The following is an 18871-nucleotide window of genomic DNA, read 5'->3' as shown; positions in this document are numbered from 1 at the left end:
CGAATGCTTTTGCTGCTACTCTATCGCTCACCTCCTCTCCAGCTGCTTCTGCTTCTCAATATTAGGGGGCCAGACGCAAGACCCCGCGTTGCTGCAACAGTAACATTGCTTGATCCATGTCTTCAACCCCACCCTCGCCAGTATGAATAGGGTGATTTATGATTTCATGTCAATTCGATTCCATTCTGGACACGGAGTACATGGCCGTGGCATGTATTTTGTCTGCAGAGCTCATGTAGCTGGAGGCCGCCCTTTCTTTTTGATTCCCGTCTCCTCCAGCCGTTTCCACAATGGAACTGGTGACTGCAGATGTAGTTCAAACGTGTACCTTGTCGGCCACATATACAACAGGTACCTCTAACCGTACCTGATCTGGACTTGTACAGGTACAGACAGACAGCCAGGAGTTCTGCAGCAATGCTAGCACCAACACGCTCCAACGTGCAGAAGATCGGCCACGTCGAGAGGCATTAATGCCGGGTATTTGGTACTAATCTCCTTGGGCACAAAGCACGACGCAAAAGTACTGTTGAGCGAGGACTCCATATTCCACACTCCATACGTGGGCTCGCAAATACGAAGCCATCTGTACTCCGTACCCCCCATCACATGTACCCCTGTCTTTTGCTGCTGCACGTTTGCTGCACAATGATGCAAGCCGTTCACGTGACCTCGCGCCTGGGACGAGCTTCGACTTCCTTTTGCCTGACGCGTGAATGAAAGCCATTGCTTGGACCACCCTGTAATAGAGCAACAGAAAAGACGAGACGAGACGCTTTTTTCTTTTCCTTCTTTTCTTTCTTGTTGAATCTCCTTTTTCTCCTATTTACGACGCTCGGACTGATGATTCTGCGCTCAACTCTGATTTACTCGTACGAATGGCGCTTCTCATATAACTCCTGCTGTCTCCCTGCCATTGCTCAGCATGGACGATTCTGAATGTGCAAACCCCCAATTTCTGGCATGGGTCAAGGAGTGGCTAGATTTTGCTAGAGAAAAAAATACCAAAGGCTTTACGGCGTATCGGAATGCTTACGAATCTCTCAAGGCGTGTCCCATAGTATTCGAGCATCCCGCGTCGCTTCAGCAGCTCAAAGGTTTTGGACCCAAACTGTGCGAGCGCCTCCAGGACAAACTGAAGCATCACTGTCAACAAAATGGATTGCCCATGCCTGAGCATCCACAGGTGAAAAAGGCCAATGAAAGAGCTCTTAACGAACAAGCGGGAAATGGTGACGATGCAGAGTCAAGGCCCAAGAAGAAAGCAAGGCAGCCCAAGGCTTATGTCCCTGCCTTTCGATCAGGAGCTTACGCCCTGATATTAGGACTCTCCAATCTCCCTGAGGATGTATCCTCTAGCTTGACCAAAACAGAACTTATAGAGACCTCCCAACCACACTGTGACGCTTCGTTCACTGCCCCGAGTGACCCGACAAAGTTTTACACTGCTTGGAGCTCAATGAAGACGTTGATTCAGAAGGAGCTCGTTTATGAGAGAGGGCGGCCTCTGCGTCGATATGCATTGACAGATGAAGGGTGGGCTGTAGTGAAGCGAATCAAGGAGACGGCCCAGTGGCGGGAAGAAAATGGCGCCAACGAACAGCAAGGACCAGGACGCCGTCCACAACCGTCAGTCATGGCGGCAAATCAGCCTTCGAACCTGGATACGGGGGACACTCAGCCGGCAGTTGACGAACCATCATTCTATCAGAATGTTGTCTCAGATGGCCCTGTTGTTTTGGAGGATGACGATCTACCAAGCTTCACCCCAATTAGGATCCCGCCTGGGTCCTTCACTGTCCACTTACTTCTTGATGTTCGAGAGGTCAGAGCAAAGACAGATCGCGACTATATGCAGGAGGAATTGGTCAAGCAGGGCGTTAAACCAATCATGAGAAGCTTGGAGATTGGCGATGTCCAATGGATTGCCAAATGCCACGATTCGACGCTGCTATCGAGACACGGCGCCGAAGGAGACGAGATTGTCCTGGACTGGATCATCGAGAGAAAACGTCTAGATGACTTGATCGGAAGTATAAAAGACGGCCGATTTCATGAGCAAAAGTTCCGACTGAACAAGGCCGGGGTGAAAAAAGTCGTTTATCTCATTGAAGAAATCTCAATGGATGCTGCCGTACACCAGCGATACGAGGAAGCGGTGCAATCAGCTATTGCGTCGACGCAAGTAGTTAATGGCTATTTTGTGAAGCGAACACAAAAGATTGATGATACAATCAAGTATCTAGCCAGGCTGACTACAATGCTTAAGCGCACATATGAGAGTAAACAGCTGAATGTCATCCCGACAAAGGCGATTACTGCGCAAAATTACTCCCGCCTAATCCAACATCTCCGTGAGAAAGAACCAACGGTGGCATATCACGTTAGTTACCCGGCCTTTGCATCCTTGGCCTCCAAATCAGAGACGATGACGCTCAGAGACGTCTTTCTCAAGATGCTCATGACCACCAAAGGACTCACGGGAGAGCGTGCGCTCGAGATTCAGCGCAAATGGAAGACGCCGTATGACTTTGTAAAAGCGTTTGACGCTTGTGGTACAGATGAACAAAGCAAGAAACGCAAGAGAGAACTCGTGGCCAGCGAATTGAGCCACCTGGTTGGACGCAAGAAATTGTCCAAGCCTCTCAGCCACAAGATTGCTGAGGTATGGGGGGACGCCTAGAGTCGATTATAAAGTTTGAATTCGCTTCAAAATGCTTAGTCTTTCTATGGATATCCTCAGCTTTTACCGCCAACGCCCTATTGCTTTGCCCCCTGGCTTTTAGCAACTACACGCTCAACAATCTTTTCAAGGAGAGGAATTGAAGCAGCAGCTCCGTCACCACCCAAGATACCGGCCAGGGACTTTTCAGCGTACTTGGCCATCATGTCCACCTCGATGTTGACGGTATCTCCCTTGCCCTTCTTGGCCATGACAACCCTTTCCTGAGAGTATGTAATCAACATAATCTCCCACCAGCCTTCAGCATCGTTGACTTGAGTGACGGTCAAGCTGGTTCCGTCAATGGCGATGAATCCCTTGTACACGATGTAGCGCAGAAACTCGGGCTTCTTGGGCTGGAAGCGGAAAGTGAGAGCGTTGCCATCAGGCGTCACGGAGAGGATGTCGGCGGTTGTGTCGACATGGCCCTGGACAAAGTGGCCACCCATACGAGTGTCGGCGCGGACGGCCCGTTCCAAGTTGACTCTGCTCGACTCCACTAGGGTGCCGAGGTTGGTGATGCGCAGCGTCTCGGGTGCGACGCCAATGGTGAATGTATCGTTTGAGAAAGAAGTCACAGTGAGGCAGCAGCCATTGACGGCGATGGAGTCGCCCTCGTGGCAGTCTGTGAGGAGGTTGGATCCCGAGGGGATGGTGATTGTCATGACCGAGCTGCCGGTGGCGGCATCATTCACGAGCTTGGAGATGACTCGGAATTGTTAGCTGTAACGTTGTTGTAGGTTCATCCGGCTTTTATAGACTCACCTCCGATCTCTTCGACAATTCCGGTGAACATGATGACTTATTGTGAGTGTAACTCTTAGTTCTGCTCTGTTAGAGATGTGATGAAGGCTTCAGCGGGCTGTAGAGTGAACTCACTCACTGAAAGTTGTTGGATAATGTCCGTGAATAAGCCGAGGAGGACTCAATGCTCCGTGAAGAATAGTGGGACTACTCTGTTATACGTTCCACGACGGGAATTGCGAGACGAAAAGGATTGATGGCTTTTTCTTTTTAGGGAGCAAGTTGTGAAAAGGACAGAGAAGCGATTTATTCACTCTGCTTCATCCAAACTACAAAGCAATGAGTCCAATCTTACCAATCCTTAGCCCGAGAAGTTCGTTTGATGCCAAAGCAGAGCCCCGCATCCATGGGGGGCGCTCGAATGGCTTATCGATAACGGTCCCGCCAAAATTTCAAGTTTTCAGTTGAATCGGGATGCGGTGCGACTGAGCGGCCACAAGTTCAGCCAACGCTGTTGAGTTGAGAATCTCTATCAAATTCATTGACTTTTCAACAAACCCTTTTGTTCCATTTTTTGGAAATTCAAAACCTATCACTCAAATACTTCCCATCACTACTTATCTATCTTCATACTTCATCACATCTCAGAAATTTCAGCATGGCGCCTCGTGCCGGCGACAAGAAGGATGCACCAAATCTAAGCAAACTGATTGCCGATGCAGAGACGCAGTACGAAGTGGGCAATCTAGACGAGGCCATTGCCCTTGCGTCAAAAGCTCTGGAGCTGACGGGAGAGGGCGGTGATTTCGAACTCAAAGCCTTGAACTTGCTGGGAGTCTTGAATGTCGAAGATGGCGAGGTTGAAGAGGCGCGGGACTACTTCCTGCGAGCGATAAAGCTGGACGAGGAAGGTACTCTAGATGAGAAGATTGGTGGTGGGCCTGAAAAGTTTTTGTTTCTAGCTCAGCTGAGTGAGGAGGGCGGCCAGGACAGTGTCCAGTGGTTTGAGCGCGGTGCTTCTGCGCTGCGAAAACAGATTCAGACTTTGAACGACGTCGCCAACAAGACACCGGAGCAGCAGGCTGCTCTTGAGGAAATGCAGAGCAAACTCGGTGGCGTCTTGTGTGCTGTTGCTGAGGTGTACATGACGGATCTGTCGTGGGAGACTGACGCCGAGCAGCGATGCGAGGCTCTCATCACCGAGGCCATGCTCATCGCGCCCGAATACCCCGAGACCTGGCAGACGGTGGCCAACGTGCGCATCTCACAGGAGAGACTGGACGAGGCCCGCACCGCGTTGAAGCGAAGCCTGGATCTCTGGCAGGACTTGCCCCCGGAGCACCCCTCAGTGCCAGAGTTCCCGACCAGAGTCAGCCTGGCGCGATTGCTCATGGAGACGGAGATGGAGGAGCAGGCTCTCAGCGTGCTGGAGCGGCTGGTCACGGACGACGATTCCAGTGTCGAGGTCTGGTATCTTGGAGGCTGGTGCCTGTACGTTGCGGGCGAGAAGCTGCGCGAGGCGAAGCCCCAGCAGCAGAACGGCACCGAGGGCGCCAGCGAGGAGTGGAAAGCGACGTGGGGATACGCGCGGAAGTGGCTTACTCAGTCTTTGAAGCTGTACGAGCTGCAGGAATACGAGGACGACAGATTGGGTGAGCACGCGGTGGAGCTTTTGCAGAGCATCAACAAGGAGCTTGGCGAGCCTCCGGAAGGAGAAGACGAGGAGGAGTGGTCTGGCATTAGCGATGATGAAGATGAGGATGATGACGAGGAGATGCAGGATTAGAAGTGGACTTAAAAAAAGGGTTTGGCGACATTGAATGAATGGACGGCGTTGGGATGGATGCTATAAAAAAGAAGATTTGGTTTTTCGACGTTGAGACGTGGGTAATGGAAAATAGTGCGTGAGAGCCTTTAGGGAATATACTAGATGTGACGATTTCAATTTCAAGACTGATATCAATACTCACTATTTCATTGTGTCAAGCTCGCTTTTTGTACATCATACAGGCTCACTGGGATTCAATGGTTGATTTAAAAAGCGTTTATTCCGCTGTTCGTCCCTCTTTTTCGAAACCAATAAAAATGATACAAGATTCCCAAGATGTAGACATTCATAACTCCCACCGGAAAAGAACAAAAAATAAAACTCCATATATGTCGTATCCCCAAAGATATATATACGCTCGCTCACCTCCCATCATCTAAGCAGCCTCCACCTTGAGCTGCTCAACACCATCCACCAACCCCTCCTCATCCTCCTCTTCATCACCCTTACCAACCAAGCCCTTCTCCCAAAGCTGTCTCCCCGTCAACTTGACAGGCTCCTTAATCTTCGCCTTCTTCAGCTCCGCCAACCGCTCCTCCTCCTCACGCACCCTCTGCTCCTCCATCTCCCGCAGGAACCCCTCGCGCCACTTGAGGAAAGTCTCCGGCGTAACAGGCGTCCCATGGAACTTTTTATTCTCCTCCCTCTCGGCAGCGAGCTTCTCCTCCTCAATCACCTTTGCGGCGGCGTCTTTACGGTCCTGGACGAGCTGCTCGGCGGCTTCCTTGAGGGTGGAGTACAGCGTGAAGACCATGGCCATGCCGAGGTTCTCCTGGATGGTGTCTGCGAGGTCGGCGAGCAGCTGGGCGCGGTCGTCGCCGACGCTGAAGTGCAGGTGGGACGGGCTGTTGTTGGAGGCGAGGATGTCGAGGTGAGGCGCCTCGTCGGGGTATTCGTCGGGGTAGCGTACCGAGAGGAGGAAGTTGGGGGGTTCTTCGTCTTCGGGGGTTTCTTCGTCGGGGATGTCGAGGACGACTTTTATCCGGAACTCTGTCTCGGAGATGTCTTGAGTGTGAAAGAAAACATGTTAGCTGGAGAAATGCCCAACTTCTTCTTTCTTCTTCCTGGTGATTTCGAGCTGCTGGGGGGCGCTTTACCTGTGATTTCTTCGGGAAAGATGGATTCGAGCACTTCACGCTCTTCGACCTGCTCTTCGCGACCCATTGCGGCGGCTGATTTGGTGTGTTTTTCTCTTTTTGCTGTGTGGAAGTCGCTGCTTGGTGTTGATGATGGAGCTTTTTTGGGTTGGCGGTTTACTTTCTTTAGGTGGGGTTGAGAGGAAAGGCTGTAGTTTTGGCGGGGTTCAATCGTGGGGACGGACGTCCTCTAAATTTGGGACTGCGGATTTGATGTTAATTGAGTGCAGATTCAATGGCGGGATTAGACAGATGATGCTGGGGTAGTTGTTGAGTTTATCTCATTTTATATTCAATACTGTATCAACATATATCAATGGATATTTGAAGTTGGAATATTTACAGGCATCGACACCTTACAAGGGATATTAGTGCATATATCCGTGCATCGCATAAAATGGCCATCATGTAAATGCATCACTGATATTATGAATCCAATGCAGTGTCGTATCGCTTCCCATCGCAGTACTGCACAAACCCGTCCAGGTCCATCTTCTTCAGCACCGTGCTGAAATTCCCAGACCCGGCCCCAATGCCTCGATGCGAGCACAGATCGGCAGCACGCGCGGCATCGATGGCAGGGGCTCCCTTGGGATACTCGATGTGGAAGACAGGCTTACCGGCCTTGATAAAGGGGGCAAACGTCTCGCACTCTGAAAACTCGGCGCACTGCTCGTTGACGGAAAAGTTGATAAAGTCGAGCACCTTGGGGATGATGCCACCGGCGTTTTTCAAGCCAATGGCCATGTGGTACGAGCTGGCCTCGGTGTGCAGGAACTGGAGATAGTTGATCGAGTCTTGGGCCGTGAGATTCAGCCCATTGTCGTTTTGCTACCCCATGACAATGAGACGAATTAGCACTGTTGCAATGTAATGTGTTCCGTCGTGTTGAGAAAAAAAGGAGGCTTACATAACCGTCGACGTTGTCGGGGTCAATGGCATCGCATCCCTTGGACGAGGCGAGCTTGATGCGGTCCCTCATGATGCTGCGAACATTGTCGCTGTTGAGGTCCAGCCAGCGCTCGTTGGGCCATCCGTCAAGGGGCTTGCCCAGATCCGACTCGTTGAACCGGCCCTTATCCGGCCGGAAATCCTCGTACGAACCGGCGCTGAAGTAGCAAATGACCTTCTTCCCGCGGCCCTGCAGCGCCTTGAATGTCTCTGCGTCGTTGTCAAAGAGGTCGAGGTCCCAGATGGCCACATCCGGGCTGGCGGATCCGTTTGTGAGCTTGATGGCGCCCTGGAGCACGATTTGCCACGTCGCGTTGACGCTGGGCTGCCATGTGCTTGTGCGGTTGTGATTGTCTGAGTCTGGGTCTGAGTTTGAGCCTGAGTTGTTGTCATTGTCTTGGTCAGAGTCGTCGTGACCGCCTCTCTGCGTCAATCCGACGCCTAGGCCGACGCCGAGCCCGATGGCGACGATAAGAAACGCGCCTGCGATGGCAAGTAGTTTCCAATGACGCCGTAAAGCATTGGGTTTGCCGGCATGATGCTGTTTTGTGCTAGAGTCGGTGGGCTTCATTCCTCCCTGCCTTCAACTCCAATGGCCGAGTTGAAGCTGGTGAGACAACCGAGTGTAGCAAGGTTCAAGTTACACATTTCTTTTACTCCAATTCCTGCTTGTCAATTAAATCCCAAGTAGTACCGTTGTCATCATGGCGCAGTCTCTAGCTGCTCCTGCGCAGTATCGTGGCTACATGCTGTACACACTCCAGTTCAGTGCTTCCCATGTCTTTCGTGATGCCGTCAATCCACCAAAGGATTCAAATGCGGCGCAGCAAAGGGGCCAGAAGGGTCCTCGAGTGTGGCTCAAGGGAGGACAAGCCCAAATAGCTGGGCGCCACAGCAGGCTAGCCGCAATCCATTTGATTCCATTGCGTGCTAACAAAGACAATGAGCCATTGAGCTCGAATTTTTGACAGCCCAGTACGGGCACTGTCTACATGTGAAAGTACCTTCTCCGAGAGGAACCTGTAAGCAAAATCCACCACCTAAAATAGAGAGAGATTGGCGGCACTTTTTTGTGCGAGAAACAGGGAGTCGGTAATTACGGGGGACAGGCTCCGTAATATCACAATTGAATGAGATTTCGAAATCTGCATCCATGTATCCTCAAGGTACTTGTACTTGTGCTTGACAGAGAGGGCGACGAAAACTCAAGACCGCCAGTTCGTGTACGAGTACGCATGTGAAAGCTTCAGCAGCTTTTCCCATGTGATTGGCTTACGTAGAAAAGTACACGTACGAGTAGAAAGGACTGCTGCATCTGATATCTCAACAATTGGCTGGAAGATCCCGTCTGAAGCCCCCCTGTCATTTTGCATCGGCAGGCACCGGACCTGCCTTGCTGCTTACCTATGTATCTTCAGAAACGAATGGAATCCCAGCAAGGAAAAAGAGGCGAGTAAGAGAAAAAAAAAATCAGAGGCGTAGGCGTCGCCGGTCCAATCTGCTCGTGCCTTGATTATGCAAGGCCGCATGCGAGATAGTGCCATGCAATGCGACGCTGATGCAACGGTGCAGCGAGCAGGGGCCGTTAGTGGCCCTTCAGGGCTCGCAGCAGCTGTTTAGTGGCCTCTGTGGTGGTCCGACCGCCCACTGTGGGCACTGGGAGCAGCACGATAGGCTTGCGGCGACCCGTATTATAACGCAGTGCAGCTTCCAAGGCATGCAGCTGCTATGGGTCCGATTGAAGCTGTGCAGCCTCGCGACATGGCACGATTGAGCTCCGTCTCGTCGATGGCTTCCAGCGCGTGTCGAGCGTCTGCTTCCGGCCGCCGGGCTTTTGTATGTAGGTATCGATACTGCGCCGTGACCTGGCCACTGCTAACATGCTAACATCCAATGCTAACAATCAAGGGCACTGTGCGCCGCAAGTACTAACAGACATGCCTGCCGTGTTGCTTATCGTATCTGCTTGCAGAGCTGCAAAAGCCCCCACCGCCTCGCCGGCCACATTTAATTTCGCACGATTTCAACACTAGCAACTCTTCGCACCTCAATACTCATACTGTCCTCGACGCCGCTGGTTCTTCCATCCCGGGCTGTGGCGACCCTCGAAGCTTCTTTCGTCGTCATCGTCGTCTTCTTCCATCTTGGTCATCGTTCTTGATTCCAACATCCCGCCATCCCTTTATATCCTCCCTCCTCATCCCCTCGAGCCACACCGACGACCTCATCAACATCTCTAATTCCTAATCGCGACAATGGGCAGCTACACTTTCAAGTGGTGAGTTTTGCGCTTTCCCAAGGCGAAGCTTTGCGCCGCCAACCCCCAGTCGAAAAAAATCCGGCACTCGCGCCGCTACGAGCTTTTGCGAGACCACGAGGGCACAAAGGAGCCTCCACCTGGTTGGCGCGAAAAAAAAAAAAAAATACGATCCCAGCTGGAATCAAATTAGCCTATGGAAGCTGAGCTGACGTTTGGGGGTTTTCCTTCTCTAGGGAGCATCCCGCCGAAGAAGTGTTCGTCACGGGCACCTTTGACAACTGGACGAAGAGCGAGCAGTTGGTCAAGGAGGGTGACGTCTTCCAGAAGACGGTGGCCCTGAAAGATGCATCGCAGAAAATATACTTCAAGGTAGGTCGAGAGCTTGCTGTCGTGCTGCGGCTGCCCACCATCCGCTGCTTCTGCCGTTGAGTTTTTGATGCTTTGCTATATGCTGTCCTTTCCCTTCTCTCCCTTTCGCATATGCCATTGGCCATGGCCTTGTTGAATACCAGCCTCAATGCGCCGTCCAGCCCATCGCTCGATATGATCTACCTGGGGTTAGTGCCCTTTCCCATGTCTTGTCATGATCATCATACAGCACAGCAGTAAAGGCCCGCCCAATAAAGCTGCATCGCTTCGTCCACTTTCACAGTCCCACGAGATGCAATTCCATCTTTAGCACGAACCATTCGAGGCGGATCAGCGTTGCATCCGTCCTTGGCCGGCGAACGATGGAATCTCGTCGGTCGCCGGACTGGCTCAGCGTTGGCTTTTGCACAGGTCGCTGAAACCCCCCACGGCGCTTCCTGCTATCGTCTGCGCCGGGGGCTGTGACGCAACCCAACGCGACGCAAAGCCCGCGGGGTTGGAATGTTGGTGCTGATAGCAAGCGCTGGTCATCCGACTCGCCATCCTTTTCCCCCTTCGAGGCCTCTAGCGCACCCCGAGTGTGGTGTAGCGGTGAGAACGAGGGAGCTTGCGCCACAGCCGCAAGAGATTGGTGATCTATCCAAGTTTGGTTTTCCGTCCCTGTTGGCGCTGTCAAAGTCCGCTGCTGTCAAGGGGCGCCTTAATCTACTTATATCGACCTACCTAATCCAACTCAACCATGATTCCCGCTAGGCCACCACTTAATTGGGGGATTCGGCCATAAACCCTTGTCGCCGTGCCAAAGCGGCCCCCGCACCGGCCTGGCCAACCCCCTTCCATGGCCGTTGTCGTGCATATATCACGTCACACGCACCTGGATAGTGGATTCAGCCTGTTTCGCACTGCATCATAGTACATATATTTCGATCCTCTCCAGCGAGGGGTCTTTACTCTCTTCTTTGACAATCTGTTTGCTGACCCTTTTCTTTTTTCGCATCATCTAGTACGTCGTCGACGGAAACTGGACGGTAAACGAGTCTTCTCCCAAGGAGGCCGATCACGAAGGCAACGTCAACAACTTTATTACTCCTGAGGACATTCTCAAGTCCGACCCCGCAGCTGCCTTCATCAGCACCGTTACTCCCCAGTCCACTACCGCTAAAATGGCGAGTGAGCAACCCGTTGAGAAGCCCGAGGGTATCGCTACCCCTTCTGACGTTCCCGGCGGCTTCCCGGCGACCCCCCAGACCGAGTTGGACAAGACCATCAGCGTCAATCCTCTTCCCGCTGCTGCTGGTGCCATCAACCCCATCCAGCTCGCGCCTGGCGAGGAGGTTCCCAATGTTGGCATTGAGAGCACCAATGAGCACGTCAAGCTCGACAAGGAGTCTTATGAGAAGAGCGACGCCCTTCCCGGCATCGTCGCCGCCGACCTGCCTCCTGTCACCAGCAATCTGATTCCCGAATCCAGCCTTCCCGTGACTGCTGCCTCCGAGGACGTCCACATCAACACCGTTGGTGCTGGCGCCACTACCGTTGGCCTAGCTGCTCAAGTTCCCCTTGAGGCCAAGGTTCCCGAAGTCGTCAAGGAGAGCCAGGAGAAGGCCAATGCCGAGCCTGAAGCCGCCGCCATCCCCGCAGAAGTCGAGGCCAAGGCCAAGGTTGAGGAGGAGCTCAAGGAGAAGGTCCCTGAAGCTCCCGTCACCTCTGAGGACAAGCCTGTCCTCGACACCGGTGCCATTGCTGCTGCCGCCGCCACCACTGGCGCCGCTGTTGTGGCCGCTGTCATTGCCGCCAAGGACAGCCTTGTCGAGACCGCCGCACCCGCCGCCAACGACGCTGTTGATGCTGCTGTTGATGCCGCCAACAAGAACCTCCCCGACTCCGTCAAGGAGCAGCTGCCCGAGCCCGTGAAGGAGACACTGGCACAGCATGAGACCGCCGCCAAGGAGGAGACCCGAGAGGAGGTTTCTCCCGAAGTCCCCGCTGAGGTCAAGGAGTCCATCACTGAGGCCGGCAAGAGCCCCGAGGCTGCCGCCAACACTGTCGCCGTCGAGGAGAAGAAGGAGGTCGAGGCCGAGCTGCTGAAAGAAGTCAAGCCGGTCGCGGCTATCGATGAGCCCAAGGTTGAGGAGACCAAGGCCCCGGTTGAGGTGCCCGTCACCTCTGCTACCATTACCGATGTGGCAGCCATTGACAGCCCAGTGACCGAGGTCAGCAATGTCCAGGTGACCAAGACTGAGGTCCCCGTCGAGGAGCTCACAAAGGACGCTCCTGCAACCGAGGAGCCCAAGGCTGTTGAGGTCGCCAAGGTCGAAGAGCCCAAGACTGAGGTGGCCGCCCCGGCTCCCATTGACACGACAGTTGCCTCGGAAGCTCCCAAGGCCGACACCGCCGTCGATACCCCCGTCACCGAGACTGACAAGACAGAGGTGCCTCCCGTCGACGCGGCCACTGAGGAGCCCGCCAAGGGCGATGCTGCCAACGGCACCAACGGCGCCCATAGCGATAAGACGTCTGAGAAGAAAAAGAATCGTATCAGCGCCTTCTTCAGCCGGTTCAGCAGGCACAAGTCCTCGGACAAGAACTAGGAGTCATAGTGGCGACAGGACAGAGCATCATCAATGTTGAGATGCCTGGTTTACGTTTTACAGTGTCGGTTTTCTTGGGCTGCTGGAGTGGCTTTGTTTATATGTCTATGATTCCCCACTTTGGCAGAGAAGTGTGACTTGGGTCGAATAACGTCGGATACCTGGATCACTATTTCATATACCTAAATTCATTCCGTTTTTATTTTCTTTGCAGCCTTGTTCGCTCTCTCTTCCCCTTTAGTCTTGTCATGTGCTATTTGGCTTCTTCAATTGGTGCCTGCTTATGCGTTCTAAGAGAGAGGACGAGCCTGGGGAGTCTCTTAATTTGTTTTATTTCCTATGTAGCATGGAACGGCACCCCCTCCCATGTAAATACATTTTTGCCTAATTAATGTCTATCATTATATTTTATATTTGACTACTCTTTCGCTCCGATCTGTGCAGGAATTAAAACCTGCAAAATCTGCAATCCAATGGACAAGACTGCCAACCAGTCTAGACCTTGTCGATTCCTTTTGCGGGGATGGCTGGGTGCTTACGACGAGCTCGTACTCGTACTGTGACTCATTTGCCGGGATATCTGCCCATATCTATGCAGGATTGATTACAGGTTACAGGCAGTGTCTGATGCCAATGCGCAACCTGACGGCATGGATTCCTGTTTACCGCATTCGGCGCAAAGCAATAAGTCTCAATTTGCACCACATCCCACAAGCTTTCCTAGTAGTAATATCTGTATTGATGTAATGCATGTGAGACACTGATAAGGACGGTAGCAGCGCCAAACAGTCACATGCGAAATCACGTGCTGCAGTACCAGCTTCTATCTCCGATCAAACAGCGTCCATGATTCCCGTGCCATTTGCCCCGCCGCTGACTCGCCCATTTTACGTGCTGCCAGCATCCCGAACCTAGACTCTGCTACTCTGCCTACTCTATCCTCCAGTGCCGGGGCCAACCGGGTCCCTTTTGGAGCTCCATCAGTCATCCTCTTTCTTCCTCTCTTTGCATCATTCATTTGCTTTTGTTTCTCCTCATTGTCCAGCATCTTTTGCAAACACCGTCCTACTTATCCATCATCCCGCGAGAGTCTTGACGGCACCACGGGCTGCGACTTCACTGCAGTTCGTGGGCATGCTGGACTTGACGCCACCCGCTTCCGACGACGTGGGCGGCTGAGCAGCCAATCTGCAAACCGTCGACCTTGGCTGCTTCCATCACCATCTTGGCCGTCGCATCATGAACCCTTCGAACCCGAGCGCGGGCAAGTCCCTTCAGATCCAGTCAAGCTATCCAGTGCCCGTCCAGCCGGCACCGGCACCACCGAGCTTCGAAGCCTCTCGTCGTGCGAATCCAACAGTCGGAGCCTCGTCGCCCCAGCCCACGCCCCGAAAGGGACAGAGCTCTCGCAGACAGCATCGGACGCAGCGTCGGCCCAGCATGGGACACAGGCCCGTTGATGAGTATGACGCCATGGCCGAGATCAGGGCGCTCAGAAACCCGACGAGTCGGCGCGGACAGACTTCTATCACGCATCTGCTGAATTACTCAGCGCCACTGCACCACCAAGATCTCGGTCACCACCACCACTCCAACCCCAGGTCGTACCGGCGGAATCCGACCTGGGGCCCGGGCTCGGGATACCATGCGGTCGATAAATCCAGATATGTTCACGCCAACTATCGCTTCGTCGTCTCTCCCAAGGGAGACTACTCTAAGCATGCCGCGGATGCCGACCTCTTCTTGGACTGGTCCAATGTCCTGCAGGTCATTGCTTCATCAGAATCACAGGCATCGTCGTGCCCCATTTGCCTGTCGGAGCCCGTTGCCCCCCGAATGGCAAAGTGCGGACACATCTTTTGTCTTACATGCTTGCTTCGCTTCATGAACTCGGTACTGAGCGAGGATGAAGCGAAGCCGGGCAAGGCCGCCAAATGGAGGAAGTGTCCCATCTGCGAAGACAGCATCTACCTTCCCGACGTGCGGCCAGTGCGGTTCTACGCTGGTCAAGAGAGCCCGCTCCCCCGAGTTGGGGATGACGTTGTCCTAAGGCTGATGGCGAGAAACGCAGACTCTACTCTTGCGCTACCACGAGCAAGCGGAGCAGAAGTTCTCAATTCAGAGGATGGCATTCCATGGCACTTTGCCGCCAATGTTTTGGATTACGCCCGTGTCATGAAAGGAACGGGACAGTACATGGCCGCCCAATATGATGAAGAAATTGAGACAATGCTACAGCAAGCCATGGAAGATGAAGTCCTGTTCGGACAGGATGGCGAGTGGACTCAAAAGGCTGTCAAGGCTGTCAACGCCGCCAAAGAGAAGGTTGTTACCCTTGGTGGTGCCGATGAAGCAAGTGCAAGCTCACTGCCTGGCTCGGCGAAGCAGTCGTCCGAGCCCGACTTTTACTTTTATAGCGCTCTACCTCACTTGTATCTTTCGCCTTTAGACATTCGGATTCTGAAAACCAAATACGGTTCCTTCTCGGCTTTTCCCTCCACGCTGCTACCAAGAGTCGAGCACATTTCCACGGGTCATGTCGTCGATGACGCATTACGGAAACGGGCAAAATACCTAGGTCATCTTCCTTATGGCTGTGTCATTAGCTTTCTAGAGTGTGACTGGACAGACATTGTCCCTGCTGAGACGCTCGAGTCGTTTGCTTCAGACATTGAGCGGAGACGCAATCGAAATCGCGAAAAGGCTGCACAGGAAGAGCGGGAACGCCTTCAATCTGAGAGGCTGGAAGCGGCTGCTCTCCGAAACCTCACCGGATCTCGACGGCCTCACTCTCCACCCATTGAAGACGATTCGCCCCCAATGGACATGTCGGAATTTCAGCCCTTGGCGGCGCCGTCTGGCACAACACCTCCCGACCCAAGACTGGGATTCTCCACGCTGGCTTCCATGTCGACAAGTCCCTCGACTCAGAGGACGGTCTGGGGCACTCCCGCCATCTCAACAACTCCTGGGATGGAAGACGTCCCAGTCCCAGTGCCCACCAATGTTGATGATGGATGGCTCAAGGATGAGGATCTCTTCCTCAGCCCCAGTGAGCTCGCCAGGCAAATGGAGGCACTGAACACCATTGAGAAAGAAGAGAATGGACAGAGCAGCAGCAGTGCCCGCGGCAGCGGCAGTGGTGGTGGCGGTGGCAAGAAGAAGAAGAAGCAGAAGATTACCCTTATGAGCACTGGTGGGCGGCGTGGCGTCTAACGAAGAGATTCGAGACAGCCGCAAATGCCAACATAGATGATTGTGTGTCTTTTCACGGCGTTTACATATGTTTCATCCGGGCTGGAGTCTTTTTTTGGGTTGAGGAGGAAGAAGTGTAATCATTTCAGACATATAAATATATAACCAACTAAGCGACCAGCGACCTTGCGATGGAGGCATCAAAGGATGGTTTCCCATGGAATCGCTGGTATAAGAGAATTGCAAGGCTCTTCTCTTACTGCTTAGATTGCGTAGCATGACGCCAGCGCTGTTTTCAATGATATACCGACCACGTAACAAAGCTTCCACTACTTTGCAATCGCTTTTTGAGTCCAATTCGTAAAGCCTTCAGTTCGTTCAACGGTGAAAGCGATGCTTTAAATCCTTATCGCGATAAGACGTCAGTTCGACTCGTTAGCAGCAGATTTACAGCGACTCGTGCACTACAGACTACAGCGCAACGCTTGCGGGGCGAGTCTTTTGCCTGTGGGGTGATTGCCTAGTTCGCTTTTATCAGAACTGCAATCGATAGCCTAAAATTTTTTCCACTGCCAGCCGCGTTATCGCTCTAGCTTCAACGATCCAGAGCAACCAAGAAAAAAATATCCGGGAAGAAAATATCCCTTCATTCGCGGAAAAAAGAGCATGGCGGCCAACACCTCGCCATCTCTGACAAACTCGTCTCACACAATGACGGCACTGCCGCTGGTCTCGGTGCCGCCAACGGGCGTTAATGGCGAGAACAACAAGATGCTGCTGGCGTTGCTAGAGAGCCTGCGGCCGGACAAGAGGCACGTCTTTCTGCAGCCGAGCGACGCCCTGCCGACGGGATCCCTCAATGTGGTCAAGGAGACGCTGGAAGGGTTCGCGGGCGAGGTTGGCGAGGAGCAGGAGGTCAGGCTGAAGGAGAGCCGGAAGAGGAAGAGGGAGGGGAGGGGGGAGATTGATGTGCTGAAGCTGAGGAGGGTGTATGTGGATGGCTTCGAGACGGAGCAGGTGTGGCAGCAGGCGAGGAGGATAATTGGTAGCGTGTTGAAGTTTTCGGATGGATTGCTAGATGAATTGGAGGAAGAGGGTGAGGTGGTTGCGGCTGACCAAGTTAATGGCCAGGATGACGAAGAGGAGGAAGAGGAAGACATTGAAGACGATGAAGACATTGAAGGAGAAGAAGGAGAAGAAGAAGATGATGAGGAAGAGCTTGATGTTGAGTTGGACGAGGACCAATTGGAGGATGGTCTAGAAGGCGAAGACGACGAGGATCTTGATGAGCTGGAAGACGGTCTCGAAGATGAGCTGAATGAGGATGAGGACGAAGAAGACGAAGATGAGCAAGACGTCGAAGAGTATGTCGAGGATCCTGATGGCCTCAATGACGGCTTCTTCAACCTCGAAGAGTTCAACCGACAATCCCAGTACTTTGAAGAACAAGACGCAAGGGGTGACCCCAACACCGACCGAGCCAGCGATGACGAAGACATAGATTGGGACGCAGACCCAATGTCAGAGCCCAAGGCTGGTTCTAAAAAGTCATCCAACCGCAAATCACAAGACGAAGACGAAGACCAGCTACAAGATGAGGATGATGAGGAAAGCGACGAAGAGGATGGCCCAACATTCGGCGACATGGCTCTTGACGCACCAGAAGGCGAGAGCGACGATGAAGCCCTCAATGACGAGGCCGCAGATGACGAAGGCATGGATTTCAACGCAAACGAGGTCTACTTTAAGGACTTCTTTGCACCACCGCCCCGGAAGAGCAAAGGTGGCAAGCCAAAGAAGAGCGTTCGCTTCCAGCCGGAGGAACCTACCAAGGAGGATGTCGACAGAGCCATGGCCGATGTGCGCCGAGATCTCTTTGACGATGAGTCGGACAATGACGATTCTGAAGATGCTCTATCTGATGTCTCAGCCGGCGACCCCAAGTCACGCCGATCAGCCCACGAGCGAAGACAGGCCAAGCTGGCCGAGGAGATTCGCAAGCTAGAGGCCGCCTCCGTTGCCAAGCGCGAGTGGACTCTCTCTGGAGAAGCCGCTGCTGTCGATCGACCCGTCAACTCTCTCCTGGAAGAGGACCTCGACTTTGAGCACGTCGGCAAGCCCGTCCCCGTCATCACCCCGGAGGTGACGGAGGGCATCGAGGACATGATCAAGCGACGAATCCTGGCCCAGCAGTTCGACGAGGTTCTGCGCCGGAGACCAGACGCCGAGGCCGTGCCCAGCGGAACACGCCGCGGCATAATCGAGGTCGACGACAGCAAGTCCAGCAAGGGCCTCGCCGAGGTGTACGAGGAGGAGCACGTCAAGAACGCCAACCCGGACACGTACGTCAGTCAGTCGGACGAGAAGCTGCAGCGCGAGGAGAAGGAGATTGAGGCCATGTGGAAGGACGTCTCGTCCCGCCTCGACGCCCTCAGCAGCTGGAACTACAGACCCAAGCCCAGCGCGGCCACCGTCTCCGTCGTTTCTGATGTCGCCGCCGTCGCCATGGAAGACGCCCAGCCCACGACGGCGTCCGCCATCTCCGGCCAGAGCAGCCGCCTCGCGCCCCAGGAGGTGTACAAGGCCGGCGCCGACAACGCCGCCCAGGGCGAGGTCGTCACCAGCGGCGGCATGCCCCTCGCAAGACAGGAGCTTTCGCGCGAAGATAAAGTGCGTCGTCGTCGTCGCGAGAAGGAGCGCATGCGCAAGGCTGGCGGTGCGGACGCTGCGGGCGCGACGAAGACGAATGGCGCCGGTGGTGCGAAGAAGACGCTTTCGGCAAAGGTTAAGATGCAGCGCGAGACGATTGCTGAGCTGAAGAAGGGAGGTGTCAAGGTGATTAACCGCAAGGGCGAGATTACCGACGTTGAGGGCAAGAAGACCAAGGTGGCGGCCAAGATTGTGTCGGGAGGAAGCTATAAGCTGTAAAATTGCGAGCCTATGGGGTTATTTATATACAAAGTCTGAGGACGAAAAGATGACAGATGGGTATTTTGAACACTGTATATATAGATGTTGAGAAAGGGCAGTTGGTTTGATTAGGCTTTTTTGGTTTCTGTGTGGCCGGCTGTAATG

At 53.6% G+C, this 18871-nt stretch overlaps 8 protein-coding genes across 8 annotated transcripts; 5 read left to right on the top strand and 3 right to left on the bottom strand.

Moving 5' to 3' along the window:
* Window positions 1-925: 925 nt before the first annotated feature.
* M431DRAFT_77210 (hypothetical protein) lies at window positions 926-2683 on the top strand (the record flags this gene model as incomplete). Its single annotated transcript, XM_024922549.1, has 1 exon — window positions 926-2683. The coding sequence occupies one exon, from the start codon at window positions 926-928 to the stop codon at window positions 2681-2683; it is 1758 nt and encodes a 585-aa protein (XP_024777074.1).
* On the bottom strand, window positions 2674-3826 carry M431DRAFT_504964 (hypothetical protein). The gene is made up of 3 exons (XM_024918550.1): window positions 3602-3826; window positions 3488-3548; window positions 2674-3431 (listed from the first exon to the last, which is right to left on the bottom strand). The coding sequence occupies exons 2-3, from the start codon at window positions 3516-3518 to the stop codon at window positions 2761-2763; spliced, it is 702 nt and encodes a 233-aa protein (XP_024777073.1). The 5' UTR covers window positions 3519-3548; window positions 3602-3826; the 3' UTR covers window positions 2674-2760.
* An 89-nt stretch (window positions 3827-3915) lies between these two features.
* On the top strand, window positions 3916-5395 carry M431DRAFT_504963 (hypothetical protein). The gene has a single exon (XM_024918549.1). It carries the CDS (start codon window positions 4125-4127, stop codon window positions 5250-5252), a length of 1128 nt encoding a protein of 375 aa, XP_024777072.1. The 5' UTR covers window positions 3916-4124; the 3' UTR covers window positions 5253-5395.
* Window positions 5396-5670: 275 nt separating this feature from the next.
* Window positions 5671-6458, bottom strand: M431DRAFT_479010 (hypothetical protein; the record flags this gene model as incomplete). The annotated part of the gene is made up of 2 exons (XM_024915734.1): window positions 5671-6299; window positions 6392-6458. 2 exons carry the CDS (start codon window positions 6456-6458, stop codon window positions 5671-5673), a joined length of 696 nt encoding a protein of 231 aa, XP_024777071.1.
* Window positions 6459-6856: 398 nt separating this feature from the next.
* Window positions 6857-7952, bottom strand: M431DRAFT_78995 (glycoside hydrolase family 114 protein; the record flags this gene model as incomplete). Its single annotated transcript, XM_024922767.1, has 2 exons — window positions 6857-7261; window positions 7341-7952. The coding sequence occupies 2 exons, from the start codon at window positions 7950-7952 to the stop codon at window positions 6857-6859; spliced, it is 1017 nt and encodes a 338-aa protein (XP_024777070.1).
* Window positions 7953-9339: 1387 nt separating this feature from the next.
* M431DRAFT_504958 (carbohydrate-binding module family 48 protein) lies at window positions 9340-13033 on the top strand. The gene is made up of 3 exons (XM_024918548.1): window positions 9340-9659; window positions 9875-10010; window positions 11015-13033. The coding sequence occupies exons 1-3, from the start codon at window positions 9637-9639 to the stop codon at window positions 12599-12601; spliced, it is 1746 nt and encodes a 581-aa protein (XP_024777069.1). The 5' UTR covers window positions 9340-9636; the 3' UTR covers window positions 12602-13033.
* Window positions 13034-13840: 807 nt separating this feature from the next.
* On the top strand, window positions 13841-15817 carry M431DRAFT_79532 (hypothetical protein; the record flags this gene model as incomplete). The annotated part of the gene is made up of 1 exon (XM_024922830.1): window positions 13841-15817. One exon carries the CDS (start codon window positions 13841-13843, stop codon window positions 15815-15817), a length of 1977 nt encoding a protein of 658 aa, XP_024777068.1.
* Window positions 15818-16507: 690 nt separating this feature from the next.
* Window positions 16508-18724, top strand: M431DRAFT_2518 (hypothetical protein; the record flags this gene model as incomplete). Its single annotated transcript, XM_024913791.1, has 1 exon — window positions 16508-18724. The coding sequence occupies one exon, from the start codon at window positions 16508-16510 to the stop codon at window positions 18722-18724; it is 2217 nt and encodes a 738-aa protein (XP_024777067.1).
* Window positions 18725-18871: the final 147 nt, after the last annotated feature.

The sequence above is a fragment of the Trichoderma harzianum genome, assembly GCF_003025095.1.
Source record: "Trichoderma harzianum CBS 226.95 unplaced genomic scaffold M431scaffold_3, whole genome shotgun sequence".
NCBI classification, from domain to species: Eukaryota; Fungi; Ascomycota; class Sordariomycetes; order Hypocreales; family Hypocreaceae; genus Trichoderma; species Trichoderma harzianum.
This window is presented reverse-complemented; position numbering and strand designations above follow the sequence as displayed.

Bases quoted from the DNA above. Each gene is read 5' to 3' on its own strand.
- M431DRAFT_504963 (XM_024918549.1), top strand. From the start codon at position 4,125: ATGGCGCCTCGTGCCGGCGACAAGAAGGATGCACCAAATCTAAGCAAA.
- M431DRAFT_504964 (XM_024918550.1), bottom strand. From the start codon at position 3,518: ATGTTCACCGGAATTGTCGAAGAGATCGGAG. The intron at 3,432-3,487 runs GTGAGTCTATAA...AACAATTCCGAG, and splicing joins AATTGTCGAAGAGATCGGAG to TCATCTCCAAGCTCGTGAAT.
- M431DRAFT_504958 (XM_024918548.1), top strand. From the start codon at position 9,637: ATGGGCAGCTACACTTTCAAGTG. The intron at 9,660-9,874 runs GTGAGTTTTGCG...TTCCTTCTCTAG, and splicing joins GGCAGCTACACTTTCAAGTG to GGAGCATCCCGCCGAAGAAG. The intron at 10,011-11,014 runs GTAGGTCGAGAG...CGCATCATCTAG, and splicing joins CGCAGAAAATATACTTCAAG to TACGTCGTCGACGGAAACTG.